This window comes from Salmo salar, chromosome 17 (genome assembly GCF_965601325.2).
Source record: "Salmo salar chromosome 17, fSalSal1, whole genome shotgun sequence".
Lineage (NCBI taxonomy): Eukaryota > Metazoa > Chordata > Actinopteri > Salmoniformes > Salmonidae > Salmo > Salmo salar.
Genome location: NC_138307.1, coordinates 19,475,003 through 19,495,350, shown reverse-complemented (window position 1 = coordinate 19,495,350; position 20,348 = coordinate 19,475,003). Strand labels below are relative to the sequence as shown.

Genomic DNA, 20,348 nt, shown 5'->3' with positions numbered 1-20,348 from the left:
ATCGGCGTCCAAAAATACAGATTTCCGATTGTTATAAAAACTTGAAATCGGACCTAATTAATCGGCCATTCCGATTAATCGGTCGACCTCTAACACACACACACATCTACAGTAGTTCAGTTTAAAGTGAAAGAAGAATGGAGAGAGAAAAAGAAAGGGTTGGTATCACACTATATTCACAGAGAAAAGGATGGAGAATCTCCAACAAGCATTAGACTGGATTTAAAACGCTAAGTGTTGAGGCTAACTAATCCAGGCATCAACTAACGATGTAATGTCCTTACTTTGGCTTGGCTTCAGCTCGGCTGGGGAATGGGGACTACCTAGTATGGTGTAGACCTACCTCAAGGTTTCTCACAACTTAGGACAATCCTATATGGCACCCTATTCCCTATATAGTGACTGTCAAAAGCTAGTGCACTAGGCCTATATAAGGAATTGGGTGCCACTTAGTACGCAGACCAGTATGTATTTAGGTCAAATTTAAACATCATGGCCGCCACATGAATTAAGTCCAACTAACAAGACTCTTGAAATAAAATGGCCGATATCATAATATTTGAAGTACTCCAGGTACTGTAAGCCTGCCTTGGGCTCCTAGCAGATGTGGTATAGGTGTGATTCCTGTATGAAACATTATGGAGTCTTAAAAGGAAGCCTGGGTAAGGCAAAAATGTCATAAATATGCCAACTTTGATTAATTATTTCTCAATGATGCTTTTATATACAGATGTCAAATATATGTCAGCAATCCTTCCTCCAAAGGACCATCCTATGAATACAATTTTGATAAAATCATGATATTTTCTTGTCCTGGTACCTTCTGGAATCATTCATAAGATATACTTTATGGGGTTACCTCAGCCTTTGCAGGGGCACTCCAGTTGTTACCTGGGCGATGATATTTATAGTGCACACATCCCCCAGTGTGTTAGGTAAACACGGCCAATCGCACCATCCACAACAGTAGAGATCTTTAGTTAGACTAACTGTTTAACGTGGACGCAATCTGACGAACACAGGCGGAACAGTAAGACACTTCACAGCATCATACTGTATATTCAATCATGTGCACAAATTACGTTTTCTACGGGACAAGCCAAAGAAACAGAAAAGAACCGAAAATATTATTTTGAGTGAGTCCATGTCATGGTTTGTTATTGACTTCAATAAGATTTGACAGGGAGGTATTCTGAGATGGTACAGCTATACAAAGCACACATTAGGCCTACGTGAGATGGATCCAGTGAGCATGGTAAAGGGCTTACCTTGGTGACTGTGTGATGTCATTGTTGACAGGATGGTCCTTGGAGAATCCTCAGTGAAGTTTTAAAATATATACGGCCTGGAGAGGAGGAGGACGGGACAGGTGGAGTGTGTGGGGGTCAGGGGGGTTATAGTGTGTGTGTGGGTCGGGGGGGGTTAGTGTGTGTGTGTGTGTGGGTCGGGGGGGTTAGTGTGTGTGTGTGTGTGTGAAGGGAAGGGGGCTGGTCTGATGTGTACCAAGATCAGGGCCACAGTACTCCTCAGCAGGAAACACAATCACCCGCAAGTGTCTTCACTGGTCAGCAACAGGAAACACAATCACCCGCAGGTCCCTTCACTGGTCAGCAACAGGAAACAGTCCTCCACCAGACAGCGTACTGTTCAGGTAATCCAATCAGAGACACCCGCTCACTTGTACCAGCCTTTCAAAGAGAGAGAGAGAGAGATAGAGAGAGAGGGGCAGTAAGTCAGAATGACGCATCAGCAACATAAATCTGAGCTGGATTCAGAAACAATCATTATTCATTCTGAATATCCCTACACTAATACATCATTAAGTGTACAGATGGAATGAATAGCCACAACAAACACAGAGTACTAGACCACCCATCATGTGTAGGGCTAAGCTAATGGCCTGGAGGGAGGGAGGGAGGGGAGGGAGGACCATGTGTGTTGAGAAGGTGGGGTGGGGGGTTGTGGTGAGGGCTTCTCAAGACAGAGGGGCAGAGAGTGGAGCTGCGGGACAAACCTCCAAAAGTCGGTCACGGCTGGCACACATTCACGCTTTGTGATGGAAAGGGGTTTGTGTGCGTCTGTGTAGAGGAGGGGGTAAGGCCCTGGGGCGCTATGCCCCTGCACTCTCTCTCTATGGGCTTTGCTTGGTGTGTGTGTGTGTGTCCACACTTGTCTGGCCCCATTGTCCCCAAACTGGTTGTGTGATACATGGTGACAGATTTGGAGAGACAGTCCCTCTAGCTCAGAGAAAGAGACCCAGGGAGTATAGCTCTACGACCAATCTACAATATCATTTTGTTACTTATCTCCAGTACCTGGTAGATTTTTAACACGCCACATACACATCTACACATTCTTTAATTATGTTTACATTTGGCATGAATGTAAAAAAAAAAACAGCTTTCTGGTGAATAAATTAAACGTAGGCATACTAAAATATTCAGTAGGATGATGTATTAAAACACAATAGCTAAAATGCACTCCGTCTTTCCCCCTCTCTGACCACAATTTCACCAGCACGCCCCCCATTCACAAAAAAAGGTTGACGCATACAGCTACTTCACCACCGCCCATTGACAGACACAGCTGACTTTCCCACTCATTTCTCCTTTAACATTGCGTAACATTACGATCTATAGAACGGCAAAAGAAAAATGTGCTGATACACTATCCCTATCAACATTTATGTGTATAGCACTATCCACCGCCATGTTCTAAATATAGAACACAGGAACAAATCCAGGCACGTCAGAGACGGTGCGTAGATAAATATGTAGCGCGCCAGAGGCATTTAGCGATCTAACGTACATATTGTTCCCGCATGCAGCACGTTGGACAATAATAATAAGCACTCTTTCTATATCCAACATATTGTGCTAATTCTATTTATTTTTGTATGAATAAGTGTATTATTGAACTGGAAAGTTCAGGCAGCAGACATTGTTTTGATAGGATTGTCGTAATCGATGCATCATTGCCTAAGCAACATCCTGAATATTCTTCGCACTTCAACGAGCTAAAAATCGTCGAAGAGATAAACGATATGCTCACCTAGAAGCTCCAAGAGGCGGCCCCGTCGCGAGAAAGATCCTGAATAAATATATGGACTGTATCACTAGGGAAGTCTACAGGCGAAAGAACCGTTTTGTGACAGATTCCGCCATACTTGGTTTTGGTTACGGAGTCACGTGGCGCGGCCCTGCATTTATCCAACTATTGAGAGGCGTGGTTTGATATCAATATCAAATTGTTACAATGTTGCAATAGTGAGCATTTAGGACCGTTCTAATGATATTATATTTAATGTGTTCATATCTTTAATGTTATGGATTCACTACTTAGTGTGTCTACTTAACATAAAAGCCTACTTGTGTTATGGGTTGATACGAGAAAGGGCGTGTCGTGTGCCATTGACTAGTATTGTTACGATGCCAAAATAGCTAGGCCCCTACATATCATCTATTGATCTATGGAATTGTAGCCTTTCTCTACAATTACGTTTATTCATACTTTGTCATTAGATTCATATAATCGATATGTATTCAATATGCCGACTAAACCAGTAGCATAACGACGTTTGTATGACAGCATTGTTTAACAATATTAGGCTATAACAGCTGGCTAACGGGAAAGTCTAGTACACCCCCCCCCCCCCCCTTCCTCTAATATATAATACAAGAGTTTTTTTTTATTGCAATAAAGGTTCCATAAACTACATGGAACCATACTCTTGACGATAACACATCTCTCCGTCTACCTCTGGGATATTGTGTACAACAACATTGTGCCGCATTTGACAGCATGAGCAATATGAGTTGGATGATTTATCCAATTCTGGCTCATTGCCAGATGAAAACTCTTTCTCTCTGCAGCCGTGTAATTTAATAGTGTTTATTTCCATTACTTAATTCTATTTAGCGTCTCATCCACCCACAGACACAACACAAGGAGCGGTCATCAGAGTTAACCACATTGCTGTTTGACTGTTAAGGCGGCTGCTACTGAAACTGCCAACTTGAATCGGTCTATTACCCATCATCAGACAATTGAGATATAGGACTGCTCAATCAGTATCTGTTTCCAGGTCCGTTTTTCTGAGATGGGGAATAACAGCCTAAAATCCTTATTTTCCAGATTAGTTTATTTTGTTTAACCATTTAAAGGCGCAGTCCATAACATGTGCATATTTAAATATCCCATGTCTACTAAATATTTACAGTTGTTGGGCTCACTAACATGATTATATCATATTCTTCAAAAGAATCAAAGGTTGGGCATATTATAACTAATTACAATACACTATCAACAATCAGCTGAAGGAAATCGAACAGATTGTACCTTTAAAAAAATAATCCAAACCATATCCATTCTTTCATGAAGAGACATTGTGTTATTCCATCTTTAACCCCACATTTCCGAACACCAGTGATTGAATAGAATAGGACCCCTTTAGTTCAAGTAATTTCTCCCGCCCAGCACAAATGAAGGCCTGTTGGGTGGGCTGTATCCATAGTAACAGAGGATTATAATTTCTCTGGATGAGCTACATCAGTTATGTAACTGAGCGGTCTTGGAGACATGTCTCATGTTGGCGAGCCTGGGAAAGATAAGCTCTTTAGGGGAAAGCCACAGGGATATTTTCCCCAGCCTGAGAAAGTAGATATACCAAAAGGGTTCTCCTTGGAACCAACAAAGGTTCTTCTATGGGGACAGTTTATGAATCCTTTTTGAATCCTCTTTTCTAAGAGTTTATGCTAGTCAATACTAGCCATCTGGTGGCATTTTTACTCACAATTTGCAAGGCTTGAGTACTATTAGCAGGCCTAATAAAAATAGATTCTTCATGCACCTATCATTGTTTATCTGTCATCGATGGCTGCACTGGGTAAGGTGCATCATTGTCCTGCTACTGAACTACAGTGAGGCTTACCTCAACATCGTTCACATATCTATGCTATGCATTCTCTATATGGTAAATCAGGTATTTCAAGCAAAACAAGACCTACATGTGAGAACATTTACGATAATGCTGGAAGATAATGCTATCTCTGTGAGATGTATGGAGGCAAGCTGTACTGTATCCAACCCATGTGACAGTGTTTTCCCTATCTGATCATGAGCTCAATCTTATCCTTTCAGAGCACTGGCATTAACATTACTTGCACTAGTAGCCCTGCTTCCTGGAACACACTGACGAAGAATGAAGTGTGTGGAATTAAGTGTGTGTGTGTGTATATATATATATATATATATATATGTGTGTGCCTGTGGAACTACCTATACATGTGTGCCAGTGTGTGAGTGAGTGCATGCATGCGCGTGTAAGTATGTGTGTGCACGTGTGTGTGTGTCTGGGGTAATGCCTCCCAGGTGTGTTGGAGACGTACAGATTGAGAGCAATGACGTCAAAGGAGCATCAAGATTGGTGTATACTATCTGGGGCTCCCTAAACTCAATGAACATCTGATTAGCATTTTGGTTATTAGCGCATTAGCTGCTGTAACTGGGACTGCATGGACGTCTCCAGCTCTCACCTGGGAGTTGATTGTCTACAATCTTCTTGTTCAGTGGTCCCTTAAAAAGAGATCAGCTGTGCACGTTATTCATATAGATTGTGTAAATGCCTTGGAGGAAGATGTGTGGACTCATTTGCAAGTTCAGTGACATGCTAGAATTATTATAACATATTCTTACACAAAGTCTGTCAACATGAGAATATTTGTTAATACGAATCTTTGTATAACAAGCTTTCCATTGTTTTATCCAACGTCAACTTTGACATCTCTCTTTACACTGACACACACATACATTTGTAGAATCTTAATTTGAGCCAGTTTGCTACAACATGAAAATAGTCCTGCAGCAACAGGACATGTGAATTATTACGTGGATTATAATTAATGAAAAAAATTTTGTAGGGGTTGATCCATTTTTCGTTAGGGCAAATCAAATCTGACATTTTAAAGTGGAAATTGCTAACTTTAGAAGCCTTTTTTTAACCTCGAATAGACTACAAGATTGCATTCCCTGCAAAAGAGTGATCAAATGAAGATACTACATCTGTAAATAACCTCCATTTAGACAACAGCTAAAAGGATCTGCCATTTCTTCTGACAGCTAAATTACTGCATGACACACAAAAAACAGACAGAGAGACACTCCCCAACATGTTCTCTGGCCCTGGAAAGTAGGCACTCAGGAAAGCTTTACTGTTTACACGTGTGTGGGAGCCAAGGTTTTAATAGTAAACTGAAACTAAAACTAATCATGAAAAAACAATAATTAACAAACCCATTCAAAAAAATAAAACTACACTGAATCTATTATCTTTGACTCCAAAACGAACAGAAATAAAAATCATCATGAATTATGTTCAGCTTTAGTTGTTTTTTTCTAAACTTTGGGCAAAAATTGAAGGGGGTTTTCAAGCTTTTGGGGTGTTTTCAAGCTACTGAATCTGTCAGGTCGAGCCGGCAAGGAGATGGCGATGTTTCAAATAGGCTTAGCTTGTGCATCACTAGCTATCACCAAAGATAGTACAGTATGACGATAGGCATTCTCCAATAAAAATCCCAGGTCACACTTCTAGGCGATGTCATGTGGACGTTAGCTAGCTAAGATCATGCGCAGAACCACACGGTCTAACGGTCATCGCTTGCTGAACTGTGCATATGCAGGCCGTCAAATCAAAGGCACTCCTTCGATATAAAGTAGTTTTTTGACGAAAATGAAAACGTCAGTTTGTCAATTTCATAAGGTCTGAGTCATAACATGTTTAACTACTTAAGACATTGGCTCGAATCTAGGCTGTGCCTTTAGATTTTGATATAATCAACAACTAAGGAAGATGTTTTCTCACTTCCCTCATTGACTTCTCAAACTCATGCCTGTTCTGCTTGGTCTGTTTCACAAGCATTCCCGGTAGTCTCACGATGTTGCGCCTCTGGGTTTAGAGAAACTCTGTGCTTTTTATTGTGATGAGATTTGTCCTAGAGGCAGAACTGATCGATTTCCCCTTAGGCCAGCTGGTAAGTCAAAATTGACTATTGTAAAACATTTATGAAAACAGAAATGCGTTTTTTGGTCATCATTTAAGGTTAGGTTTATGCATTCGGGTTAGCAGTATGGTTAAGGTTAGGTTTAAAATCAGATTTTATAACTGTGTGGTTTTGCTAGCTAGTGACCACTCTACAGAGCTGCATCCAGAACAAGATTCATGACGAAAAACGCTAACCTGTAAAAAACACGGCTGGGTAGCTAACTTTATTCTTCTGTACATGTACTACTTAAGTTAAAAAGCATTGGACTGGTGGCAGGTAGCCTAGCGGTGGTTAAGAGGGTTGGGCCAGAGTGACTAGGTGAAAAATCTGCCGATGTGCCCTTGAGCAAGGCACTTAACCCTATTTGGTCCTCTAAGTCGCTCTGGATAAGAGCGTCTGCCAAATGACTAAAATATGTTAACATGGGCGAGAGACTTTCCTCCCATCATATTTATTGCATCAGTCTCTGCACTATTCCTTTAAATTCCAAGTCACAAAAAAAAAAACTGTACAACACAAATGGCTCCTAGCCTCCCACACTTGCTTTCTGACCATAACACTAAAACTGAAACTAAATAATATAAAAACGAAATGTATAAAAATATTTTTATACAACTTAAACTACAAAAAAACAAGCAAATCAGGTCTGAAAACTAACTGAAATTAAACAGAATTTCTAATAATTTAAAAACAACTAGAAAAATTCTATCTAATATAAAAACAGAACTATAATAACCTTGGTGGGAGCTATAGAATTAGCTATCAAAGTTAAGAACGACCAGCGCTGGTACAGTGGTAGATACATTTCATGGGAGTTGAGGCCATACTTCTATTCAGTTAAATGTTGATTTTACAGACACGACCGTAGGCTCTTTGAAAAGTTGTAGAGACCTTTGTATTTGGAAGAAAAAGCGTTCTAAATGCATTAGAAACTCTCAGCTCTTATTAAATATAACAACTGACTTGGGATCAGTTCTTCCCACCACAGCTACGGCCAAACCACACTGAGTGAATAGACCCACAGTGTTCCTGGACCTGTGGTTATGGCTTTAGCAGTTAACCGCAGCACTGAGAGCAGAGTGTATGGAGAACACAAGGCCCCGTTTTAGTCTAACTGGCTATAAGTGGTTGCAAAGGGAAGTCTGTTCCTCACCCAACATCAGCCACAAATCACTGTCCCACAGCACACAGACCTCACTGACACTACAAAGGAGTTTACAGCTGAAAAAATACCTGTTTACATACCCTGTTAATGTCAACTTGTCTTGTTTTACAGAGTATGTTTGGCCCAGGAAATTAATATTGAATGAGTATAGTGGATCTCCAAAATACCTATGTCTAGCATTGATGGGCCGGTCAGAGTCATACAGACCCATATACACTATGTAAGACTGGTGTGAATATGTTTCACACCAACTAAGACAAGGGTTCTAAATTCCACCAACAATTCTCAACACCAGCTTCTGGCCTGTTCACACGTTACTGGCAAAATGTTTTCTGTCCAGACATCAACTTGGCTATGACAGCAGTGAAGCAAAGAAGCCACAGTTTGTGAACTAGGCCATGCTCATTATTTGTAGCATGTGTCATACAGAACATCATGTGAGTGAAAAAAGGTGTCCTACATCAGTGGTGGTCAAACCTCTCCTCAGGGACCCCCAGCCGTTCCATGGATTTGATGTATTCCAGAGCTAGCACACCTGATTCAACTTGTCAACTAATCATCAAATCCTTCCTTAGATGAATCAGGTGAGCTAATACAGGGCTAAAACAAAATAGTGAAACGTCTGTGGGTCCCCAAGGAGAGGGTTGAGAACCACTGCCCTACATAACAAGAGAAAATGAAAAATCTATCACCTATATGTTTGCAAATGGAAACTAGGTTTAGGGAGAATGAAAGGGAAATGGGGGGCTGTAATGTGTTGAAACGGCCATAAAGTGTTCTCGTTAAACGAAAGCAGAGCAAGGCTTTTACCGTAGAGCCAACTAGTCCACAAGTTTCCACCAAAGGGTCCCAGACCTGCATACTCATTATGTTTCCCTCCCTCTCTAACAGCTTCCAGGCCCTAGAAAATGAGCCTGGAATTACAGTCTGTGTGTGTCTGTGTGCTAGCTTATGTGCATTTGTGTGAGTGTGTAAGTACACTACCAGTCAAAAGTTTTAGAACACCTACTCATTCAAGGGTTTTTCTTTATTTTTACTATTTTCTACATTGTATTATAGTGAAGACATCAACACTATGAAATAACACATGTGGAATCATGTAGTAAGCACAAAAGTGTTTAACAAATCCAAATATAATTTATCTGAAATTCTTCAAATAGCCACCCTTTGCCTTGATGACAGCTTTGCACACTCTTGGCATTCTCTCAACCAGCTTCATGAGGTAGTCACCTGGAATGCATTTCAATTAACAGGTGTGCCTTGTTAAAAGTTCATTTGTGGAATTTCTTACCTTAATGCGTTTGAACAAATCAGTTGTGTTGTGACAAGGTAGGGGGTATACAGAAGATAAGACAAAGGTCAGTCAATACAGAACATTTCAAGAACTTTGAAAGTTTCTTCAAGTGCAGTTGCAAAAACCATCAAGCACTATGATGAAACTGTCTCATGAGGACCGCCACAGGAATGGAAGGCTAAGAGTTACCTCTGCTGCAGAGGATAAGTTCATTAGAGTTACCAGCCTCAGAAATTGCAGCCTAAATAAATGTTTCACAGAGTTCAAGTAACAGACACATCTCAACATCAACTGTTCAGAGGAGACTGTGTGAATCAGGCCTTCATGGTCGAATTGCTGCAAAGAAACCACTACTAAAGGACCCCAGATAAAAGGAAGAGACTTGCTTGGGCCAAGAAACATGAGCAATGGACATTAGACTGGTGTAAATTTGTCCTTTGGTCTGGAGTCCAAATTGGGGATTTTTGGTTCCAACCGACGTGTCTTTGTGAGACGCGGTGTGGGTGAACGGATGATCTCCGCATGTGTATTTCCCACCGTAAAGCATGGAGGAGGAGGTGTGATGGTGTGGGGGTGCTTTGCTGGTGACACTGTTTGTGATTTATTTTGAATTCAAGACAAACTTAACCAGCATGGCTACCACAGCGATACGCCATCCCATCTGGTTTGGGCTTAGTGTGACTATCATTTGTTTTTCAACAGGACAATGACCCAACACACCTCCAGGCTGTGTAAGAGCTATTTGCCAAGAAAGAAAGTGATGGAGTGCTACATCAGATGACCTGGCCTCCACAATTCCCCGACCTCACCCAAATTGAGATGGTTTGGGATGAGTCGGACCGCAGAGTGAAGGAAAAGTAGGCAACAAGTGCTCAGCATGTGGGAACTCCTTCAAGACTGTTGGAAAAGCATTCCAGGTGAAGCAGGTTGAGAGAATAAAAACAGTGTGCCAAGCTCTAATAGTACATTTCAAGCACGGGCGCAACTTTCACTGGGGATGCAGGGGGACCGTCATGTCCGTCCCCCTACCACATTCTTAAAGTCCATTTTTGTCCCCCTCAGTTTTATTGGAATGTGATACAAACAAGGAAATGGTGGGATTTAGGACCATTCGGTTGCCTCCGAGCGGTCGGGTAGGCTGTTTGGAGTGAAAAATGTCCCCACCCACTTCTTAAACCAAAGTTGCGCCCGATTTCAAGTAATATCAAGCCATAAGAAAATACAAAATATGCCTCCTCACTTGGTATAGCATTTACCTTATGTACTGATAACCATTCTACCCAGGTTACCTTGAATGGTTTTCCTTATCATGGTGCAGTACTGTAGTGTTTGTCCACACTGAAGTTCTGCCCATCAGTGAAACCCTCCCGGGCACAATGCCCGCAGGCAACCCCATGTCAGGCCTGCCACCCTGGATCAAAGACTCAGGAGCACGGAGAAGTAAGCCCAGACAAAGTACACAGACACAGCCCTGAACAGTGAACAGACAAGTGTTTTCATTTGTAATAGTCAATGGCAACCACTCAGATATGAAAAGGAGCTCAATATAAAGTTTAAAAGGTCTGGCTAGCATGCGCAGGGAGAGAATCAAGCCAGGGCCAGTTACTCAATATTGATGCAAATTTCTCCCATGTAATTCTATTTCCTCCCCTATCCCAGTGTGCTGCTGAGCTTTCTCCATTGTCTGACTGGCCCATACTGGGCTCAAACCAGTGGTCCTCTGCATCACAACCCCTCTAATAGTCCAAACAGGTTGAGCCACGCAAAGGATACAAAATTGGATGGCTCCCGACACATTTCAAGCTAGCTGAGGGGTGCGCTGAAGTTACTTTAAAACACTGTTACACCGGCTTTTGGATTGAAAATAAGCCATTCAGATTCAGTTCTGCAATGCCCTAGTTTTTAAACTCAGTCACTAGAACCCAGTTATGCACATGTGTTGAAGCAGTCAGACCCCCACACAATCCCAGGGTATTGGTTTTAGCTCATGAAACCAGTAGGCCTGACTCTTTCCTTGCAGGGTTGGGGTCAATTCAAATTGAAGTCAGTCAATTCAGGAAGTAAACTGAAATTCACATTCCAGTGAACTGGCATTATTTATGTAACAACTTCTCAAACTGAGAAGCATTTCTTTGGCAAGTGTCAATGATTGAATTGAAAGCACTTCCTGAATTGAACCCAGCCCTGACTTATGAGGTTTGAATTTCAATGAATGAAATATTTTAATTAATCTTAACATTGGCCATGTCTGGACATTGCAGGGCATCAGCTGGCCAACACTAAAGAAAGACACTTTAAATTTGTCATTTTATTAAGGAAAACTGTGAAAGTGACGATTTTGCAGTAAAAAGCTTGTAAGGTACATTTTAAAACTCTTGAGACTGGACGTCTTTGGCATTGCTGCCGTCGTCTTTAGGTAGCTTGGTCTTCTTGGGGAGTAACATGACTTGGATGTTTGGAAGGACACCACCCTCCGATATGGTGACCGCACCCAGCAGGGTGTTCAGCTCCTCATCGTTCCGCACAGCTAGTTGGATGTGCCGTGGAGCAATGCGCGACTTCTTATTGTCACGGGCCGCGTTGCCCGACAGCTCCAGGACTTCAGCGCAGAGATACTCCAGTATGGCAGCGAGGTAGACTGCAGCTCCTGTACCAATGCGGGTAGCGTAATGTCCCTTCTTCAGTAGACGGTGAATTCTGCCGACAGGAAACTGGAGACCTGCCCTGACAGAGCGACTTGTAGGAGTCTTCGATTTGGAGACAGCTTTCTTTCCACGACCAGACATCTTGCAGTTTCTGAGATACAAAGTACATGTTTAGTGGCTGTTGAAATTATTCAAACATTGACTCAAGTGTATCGCCAATATGCAACCCCTCCTGGGAAGAGTTGTGGATGCAAAGAAGCTAATGCACCTGCCCTTCAGCTGGTGCCCACTCAATCACTACCATTCCACAGGCACACTATTTACACAGTTAACAAAACTACCAGAACACTTGCACTTTAAGTCAAAATATAGAAAGTTAAGAGGACAAGGCATTACACACAAAGGAGAAATTAGGAAAAAACGAAAGACGTCTATACTCACGGCGACAGGCTGTTTGCAAGAACTAGAAGAAGCCTAAACTGGAAATAACAGCAGCCATAGAGCGTTTTTTATGAAGGGAATAACAAGTTGCATAATTGAGGGGACCCGGTTTCCAAAGTCACATGTCGTAAATACTTATGTCTGATTGGATAGCCAATTAGATTAGAGGAAATTCACATGGGGTCCAATTCCAAATCGAGCCCTAGGCCCTACTCCTTACAACTCTGGATATATACAGTACGTTAGCAGATCCGATAGGGTAGGTGGAAGTTGTGCCATCTATCTTTCACCTATTCTGTGTTCAGATAATTTCACATTAGTCTACCAGAAAATATTATATTAGAAGAGTGTTTCCCAACTCCGGTCCTGAGTACCACAACAGTACATATGTTTGTTGTACCCGGACAAGCGCAGCCGATTGTACTTGCCAACTAATCATCAAGCCCTTGACAAGTTGAATCAGGTGCTTTTTCTTTTCCGGCGATACAACAAAAATGTGTGCTGTTGGAGGTACTCGAGGACCGGAGTTGGGAAACGCAATATCAGAAGAGGGGAAGGATGAAAGGCAGCATGATGATAATGGTGTTATTGTGCCATCTAGTGAACAAGTTAGGATGTTACTCTCCGATGAAGTAGTCATGTTGAAGACGTCCCGCCCACTTTGGCATGGATTGGTTGTTACTGTGAAGGGGGCGTGTCAAGCTGCAGGGTGAAACACCAATAGTATCAAATGTTTAATTGACGTCATCACGGAGTGCCAGAGAATTCCGGAGACTTTCCCACATGTGAAAAAAACATGGGGACACTATTTAGATGTTTTTCTCTCTAGCTAGTATTTGTTCTTCGGTCAGCACCAAGAAATAACAATATTTAGCGTTTTCTGTGATTGATTTAACATATTATCTTGACCTGTTTTCAACATTTGTCGCGCTAGCAAACTTTTCAGCTCTCAAGTTAGGCAGCTAATTTAAGTTAGCCACCTTGGTAACATCTAGCTAGCTATCATGGATTACTCGGACGAAAATGCGGTGCAATTCCACGGGGATGAAGAGATTATAGAAGTCATCGACCTTAACGAAACAGAGCAAAACCCAGGTAATGATGGTTGCATGCTTAGCTAGATAACGTTAGTTGGTCAGAATCAGATGCTTCAAGGGGTGTGATTTAGTTAATGACCTTATAACTATGTCATTGATCGAGCAAAATAAATTGTCTCTTGGACGCTGGTGGCATTGTCTTGGTTTGACCTTCTATGAGTTAATGTCGTGGTATAAAACTAAGAGAGATACATGTGTCAAGTACAGTAATACCTCACTCTAACGGACAGATGATTTGGCGGATGAGTTCGAGGACGTGGACGTCGGAGAGACTGAGGACGGAGACGATGAACAGGACGACTGGGATACCGATGACGAGATGGAGCAGGAAAAGGAGCAAGATGACAGCGAACTCACCTTTTCCAAACACACGGGTACTAGCTAGCTAACTATATCACCTGACTAGTGCTTTTCGTCAGTCTCTTCACAACTCAGTGGCAGTTGCCAGTAGTAGGTCCATCTCATTATCTTGTCCATCACCACCACCACTATGTTGATAGGATTTGACAGTAAAGGGTGGATTACTTTAGTCATTTCATGTATTCCAGGTATTGAAGGGAAGGAGACAGGGTGGAAGCTATTGGATAGGCCAGGGACATGTATAGGTCTCTTTTTTTCTGTTGTCACATTGACTTGTGTTTTCCAGGCTCAGTGTTCTGTGTGAGTCTGGACCCAGCCACAAACAGCTTGGCTGTGACCGGAGGAGAGGACGACAAGGCCTATGTCTGGAGAGTGAGTGATGGGGAAGTGCTGTTTGAATGTACAGGTGAGTCTCCATACTCTCCAAGCTGTCATCAATTAGTTGTTGTGGTTTTAATTTAGCTTTGACATCCCAATAGTACATTTCTTTATGCTACAGGATAGTTGAGCTCAGAATAAACAAATATTTGTGTTGCTCCCAATAGTAAACCCCAGTCCTTTTCCCACAACCGTAGGCCATAAGGACTCTGTGACCAGTGTTTTATTCAGCTATGATTCTTCCCTGGTGGCCACGGGGGACATGAGCGGGCTGATCAAGGTCTGGAAGGTGGAGACCAAGCAGGAGGTGTGGTCCTTTGAGGTGGGAGACCTGGAGGTGAGGAAGAACGCAGCCCGGCCCAAAACAGGGTGCGCATATTTGTTGTAGCCCAGCAGGAACACACTGCCACACCTGATTCAGCCTGATTAAGCTAGGTAGTTAAATCAAGTTTTGGCATCTGAAGTTGCTGTGTTTGTTAGTGGATGGAGTGGCATCCCTGCGCCCCGGTGCTGCTGGCGGGCATGGCGGACGGTAACGTTTGGATGTGGAAGATCCCAGGGGGTGACTGTAAGACCCTGCAGGGCCCCGGCTGCCAGTCAACTAGTGGAAAAGTCCTGCCAGACGGTGAGACTGTCTCCCCAGCCAAGAGTAAAGACAATTCAGCACAGAACACTCTACTATGATCTGTGCTGCCAGGTTGAACATGTAACAACTTTGTCTTTTCTCCACAGGGAAGAGAGCTGTGGTGGGCTATGAAGATGGGAACATACGACTTTGGGACCTCAAGCAGGGAAACGCCACCCATGTGATTAAAGGTGAGTTTGGCCAAGTTGTCGCACGCATGAACAGAGTTTGTGACAATCCCCACTACTGCCAGACGGCAGGATGTGTGTCATGATCACTGGGATTAAGTGTGGAATACCTCATGAAAATCAGTGTGGAATGTGTTTATTAGTGTACATGGCTTACTTTATATCTAGAGCAGATGACCAAACCCCAAATCCTAATCTTGACTATTCTGAGGATAAAACAATAATAACTGCCACTGGACCAGCGGTAAGGGACAACTTCTATCCCCACTCAACTGTCTCCTCACTTGTCTGGCCACCTCAGGTCATGATGGGCACCAGGGGGCGCTGACGTGCCTGGCCTGTAACAAGGACGGCTCTCTGGTGCTGACGGGCTCCGTGGACGGCCGCGCCAAGCTCATCAACACTGCCACTGGCAAGGTGGGCAGCGGGCACTACTGCATGATGGAGAACACATCACTACTGTATTATAGAGAACACATCACATACTGTATTATAGAGAACACATTACATACTGTATTATAGAGAACACATCACTACTGTATTATAGAGAACACATCACATACTGTATTATAGAGAACACATTACATACTGTATTATAGAGAACACATCACATACTGTATTATAGAGAACACATCACATACTGTATTATAGAGAACACACCGCATACTGTATTATAGAGAACACACCGCATACTGTATTATAGAGAACACACCGCATACTGTATTATAGAGAACACACCGCATACTGTATTATAGAGAACACACCGCATACTGTATTATAGAGAACACATCACTACTGTATTATAGAGAACACATCACATACTGTATTATAGAGAACACATCACATACTGTATTATAGAGAACACACCACATACTGTATTATAGAGAACACACCGCATACTGTATTATAGAGAACACACCGCATACTGTATTATAGAGAACACACCGCATACTGTATTATAGAGAACACACCGCATACTGTATTATAGAGAACACACCGCATACTGTATTATAGAGAACACACCGCATACTGTATTATAGAGAACACACCGCATACTGTATTATAGAGAACACACCGCATACTGTATTATAGAGAACACACCGCATACTGTAGGATAGAGAACACACCGCATACTGTAGGATAGAGGACACGTAACTACTGTAGGATAGAGGACACGTAACTACTGTAGGATAGAGGACAAGTAACTACTGTAGGATAGAGGACACGTAACTACTGTAGGATAGAGGACACGTAACTACTGTATTATAGAGTACGTGTACAGTTGAAGTCGGAAGTTTACATACACTTAGGTTGGAGTCATTGAAACTCTTTTTTTCAACCACTCCACAAATTTCTTGTAAACAAACTATAGTTTTGGCAAGTCAGTTAGGACATTTACTTCGCGCACGACACAAGTAATTTTTCCAACAATTGTTTACAGACAGATTATTTAACTTATAATTTACTGTATCACAATTCCAGTGGGTCAGAAGTTTACGTACACTAAGTTGACTGTGCCTTTAAACAGCTTGGAAAACTCCAGAAAATTATGTCATGGCTTTAGAAGCTTCTGATAGGCTAATTGACATAATTTGAGTCAATTGGAGGTGTACCTGTGGATGTATTTCAAGGCCTACCTTCAAGCTCAGTGCCTCTTTGCTTGACATCATGGGAAAATCAAAAGAAGTAAGCCAAGACCTCAGAAAAAAAATTGTAGACCTCCACAAGTCTGGTTCATCCTTGGGAGCAATTACCAAACACCTGAAGGTACCACGTTCATCTGTACAAACAATAGTACGCAAGTATAAACACCATGGGACCACCCAGGGTTGTGGGTTCGATTCCCACGGGGGGCCAGCACAGAAATTTTTTTTTTTTTTAAAATTGTATGAAATGTATGCATTCACTACTGTAAGTCGCTCTGGATAAGAGCGTCTGCTAAATGACTAAAATGTAAAAAAAAAAATACCGCTCAGGAAGGAGACACGTTCTGTCTCCTAGAGATGAACGTACTTTGGTGCGAAAAGTGCAAATCAATCCCAGAACAACAGCAAAGGACCTTGTGAAGGTGCTGGAGGAAACGGGTACAAGAGTATCTATATCCACAGTAAAACGAGTCCTATATCGACATAACCTGAAAGGCCGCTCAGCAAGGAAGAACCACTGCTCCAAAACCACCATAAAAAATCCAGACTACCGTTTGCAACTGCACATGGGGGCAAATATCGTACTTTTTGGAGAAATGTCCTCTGGTCTGATAAAACAAAAATTGAACTGTTTGGCCATAATGACCATCGTTATGTTTGGAGGAAAAAGGGGGATGCTTGCAAGCCGAAGAATACCATCCCAACTGTGAAGCACGGGGGTGGCATCATCATGTTGTGGGAGTGCTTTGCTGCAGGAGGGACTGGTGCACTTCACAAAATACATGGCATCATGAGGCAGGAAAATGTGCATATATTGAAGCAACATCTCAAGACATCAGTCAGGAAGTTAAAGCTTGGTTGCAAATGGGTCTTCCAAATGGACAATGACCCCAAGCATACTAGCAAAGTTGTGGCTTAAGGACAACAAAGTCAAGGTATTGGAGTGGCCATCATAAAGCCCTGACCTCAATCCTATAGAACATTTTGTGGGCAGAACTGAAAAAGCGTGTGCGAGCAAGGAGGCCTACAAACCTGACTCAGTTACACCAGCTCTGTCAGGAGGAATGGGCCAAAATTCACCCAACTTATTGTGGGAAGCTTGTGGAAGGCTACCCGACACGTTTGACCCAAGTTAAACAATTTAAAGGCAATGCTACCAAATACTAATTGAGTGCATGTAAACTTCTGACCCACTGGGAATGTGATGAAAGAAATAAACACTGAAATAAATAATTCTCTCTACTATTATTCTGACATTTCACATTCTTAAAATAAAGTGGTGATCCTAACTGACCTAAGACAGGGAATTTTTACTAGGATTAAATGTCAGGAATTGTCAAACTGAGTTTAAATGTATTTGGCTAAGGTGTATGTAGACTTCAACTGTAACTACTGTAGGATAGAGGCCACGTAACTACTGGAGCTACGGTAGAGGCCACGTAACTACTGGAGCTACGGTAGAGGCCACGTAACTACTGGAGCTACGGTAGAGGACGCGTAACTACTGGAGCTACGGTAGAGGCCGCGTAACTACTGGAGCTACGGTAGAGGCCGCGTAACTACTGGAGCTACGGTAGATGCCACGTACAGAGGATAGTGGGAATGAAAACAGTACTTCTGGGTTTACATGGTGGGACAGATGACGTGATGACATGGGGAGGTTGACATGCATTATTCACAAGGAAAAGGTTCTGTCATGTGTTCAATGGACCAACATGTTATGGGTTTTAGAGATGTGCTGTCCTGCTACTTATCCGTTGGTATATGCTGTATAACTGGAATGTATCTAACGGGGTGTGTAGGTGTTGGGTGTGTTCTCTGTGGACGGGGCCAAAGCCTCGCAGGAGGATGCTGAGGAGACCAACTCGGTGGAGTCAGTGGGGTTCTGCAATGTGTAAGACTTCATGTTTTTAACATAAGACCAGAATCACAAGTTAACCTTAAATGAACTACATGGCATAAGGTGTGTAACAGTTGCCATGTTTTGAACGATGCCGTGTTCTCTGTTGTCCAGGTTGCCCCTGATAGCGGTGGCGTATCTGTATGGGACCCTGGCTATCTATGACCTCTCCTCACAGGTCCTCAGACACAAGTGTCAGCACCAGGTAAGAAACCAGCCATCCAACAGGCTCCCAACTCACAACCAAACCCCCAATAATCCTCCGATCATGGAATGTAGAGACGTGTTGCTCTGCTATTTTCATATGCCTTGATATATGCTCTATAACCGACTGTGTGTGTGTGTGTCAGGCTGGCATTGTTAAACTGCAGTGGGAGGAGTCATCCTCTGTGGTGTCCACCTGTAGTCTGGACGGGGCGGTGAGGCTGTGGGATGCCCGCTCGGGAACCATGGTGTCAGAGTACCGTGGTCACCAGGCGGAGATCCTCGACTTCACTCTCAACAGGTACACACACACGCTAGTCACAGACCCTAACCTTTTCAATTAGGCGTATGAACAAAACGTCTGACCCTGCATCAGTGGTTATGGGGAACTTGTATTCTACTTACTTGAGCCAGAAAGGCTCCTATTCTCATCTGCCTCTCTCCTCCTCCCTCACAGAGAAGCCTCTATGGCAGTCACTGCCTCTGGAGACCACCAGGCCAAAGTCTTCTGCCTCCAACGACCAGACCGTTAACAAGAGGAGCAGAGGGAGAAAGAGCGAGAGAAATGGGGATGGACTCAACCCCGATCGCGCTTTGTCGACAATGCACCTTAAAGGCAGTGTTCCCGTTTTTGTGGAGACCGTTTTAACGGTGGACACTGCATATATCGGCTCAATCCGAAGTTGTCCTTTAAATGACGCATTGTCAACAAAGCGCGATTGGATTGAATCCCAGCCTTTCATTGTGTTTTCTCACAACTGAGGGTTTTTGAAGTGTCTTGTATTGATTGTGGTCTGTCTGATCTATAGTAGACCTGCAGTGTTCTAGAACTGCCAGCCATTCTACTCAGGTTTCTCAAGTAGAACCCACACAAAAAAAATGCATTCTAAGTAGTGTAGATGTTGGAACATGTCAACCTAGAGGCAATGAAGCATCTAACAGTAGACCAATGGGATACGTTGTGTGGTCCTTGATTTTTATCACTAAATACACTTTCAACTACACCTTGGTGTTCACTGTGCGATTTGGTTTGATGACAATTATGAATACACATTAAGGTAAAAGAGCTACGTAGAGATGGAGATCTCGATGATTTCGCCATAATATCTGGTGATTTGTGGAGTGTAATCCTCACTTTCCCCCTAAATCACCCCAAATTATGTCAACTCAACCTTATGTAAATATACTGCTAAAAAAAATAAAGGGAACACTTAAACAACACAATGTAACTCCAAGTCAATCACACTTCTGTGAAATCAAACTGTCCACTTAGGAAGCAACACTGATTGACAATACATTTCACATGCTGTTGTGCAAATGGAATAGACAACAGGTGGAAATTATAGGCAATAAGCAAGACACCCC

At 42.7% G+C, this 20,348-nt stretch overlaps 3 protein-coding genes across 4 annotated transcripts in view; 1 reads left to right on the top strand and 2 right to left on the bottom strand.

Moving 5' to 3' along the window:
- Nucleotides 1-3,169, bottom strand: part of LOC106575618 (histone deacetylase 4) — a 77,181-nt gene extending 74,012 nt beyond the window's left edge. For both annotated transcript variants that reach the window (XM_045699149.2, XM_082963568.1), the window contains exons 1-2: nt 3,052-3,169; nt 1,269-1,688 (exon numbers count right to left, since the gene is read on the bottom strand). In XM_045699149.2, coding sequence (XP_045555105.2) covers nt 1,269-1,290 — 22 coding nt within the window. In that variant the 5' untranslated portion in view covers nt 1,291-1,688; nt 3,052-3,169. The remainder of the gene's footprint in view (nt 1-1,268; nt 1,689-3,051) is intronic.
- Nucleotides 3,170-11,792: 8,623 nt separating this feature from the next.
- On the bottom strand, nt 11,793-12,686 carry LOC106575627 (histone H2A). The gene is made up of 2 exons (XM_014152237.3): nt 12,586-12,686; nt 11,793-12,295 (listed from the first exon to the last, which is right to left on the bottom strand). Exon 2 carries the CDS (start codon nt 12,283-12,285, stop codon nt 11,866-11,868), a length of 420 nt encoding a protein of 139 aa, XP_014007712.1. The 5' UTR covers nt 12,286-12,295; nt 12,586-12,686; the 3' UTR covers nt 11,793-11,865.
- Nucleotides 12,687-13,335: 649 nt separating this feature from the next.
- LOC106575628 (angio-associated migratory cell protein) lies at nt 13,336-19,987 on the top strand. The gene is made up of 11 exons (XM_014152238.3): nt 13,336-13,680; nt 13,913-14,056; nt 14,329-14,448; nt 14,618-14,757; nt 14,901-15,045; nt 15,153-15,236; nt 15,535-15,650; nt 18,682-18,773; nt 18,894-18,984; nt 19,130-19,284; nt 19,441-19,987. Exons 1-11 carry the CDS (start codon nt 13,590-13,592, stop codon nt 19,514-19,516), a joined length of 1,254 nt encoding a protein of 417 aa, XP_014007713.2. The 5' UTR covers nt 13,336-13,589; the 3' UTR covers nt 19,517-19,987.
- The last annotated feature ends 361 nt before the right edge of the window (nt 19,988-20,348 follow it).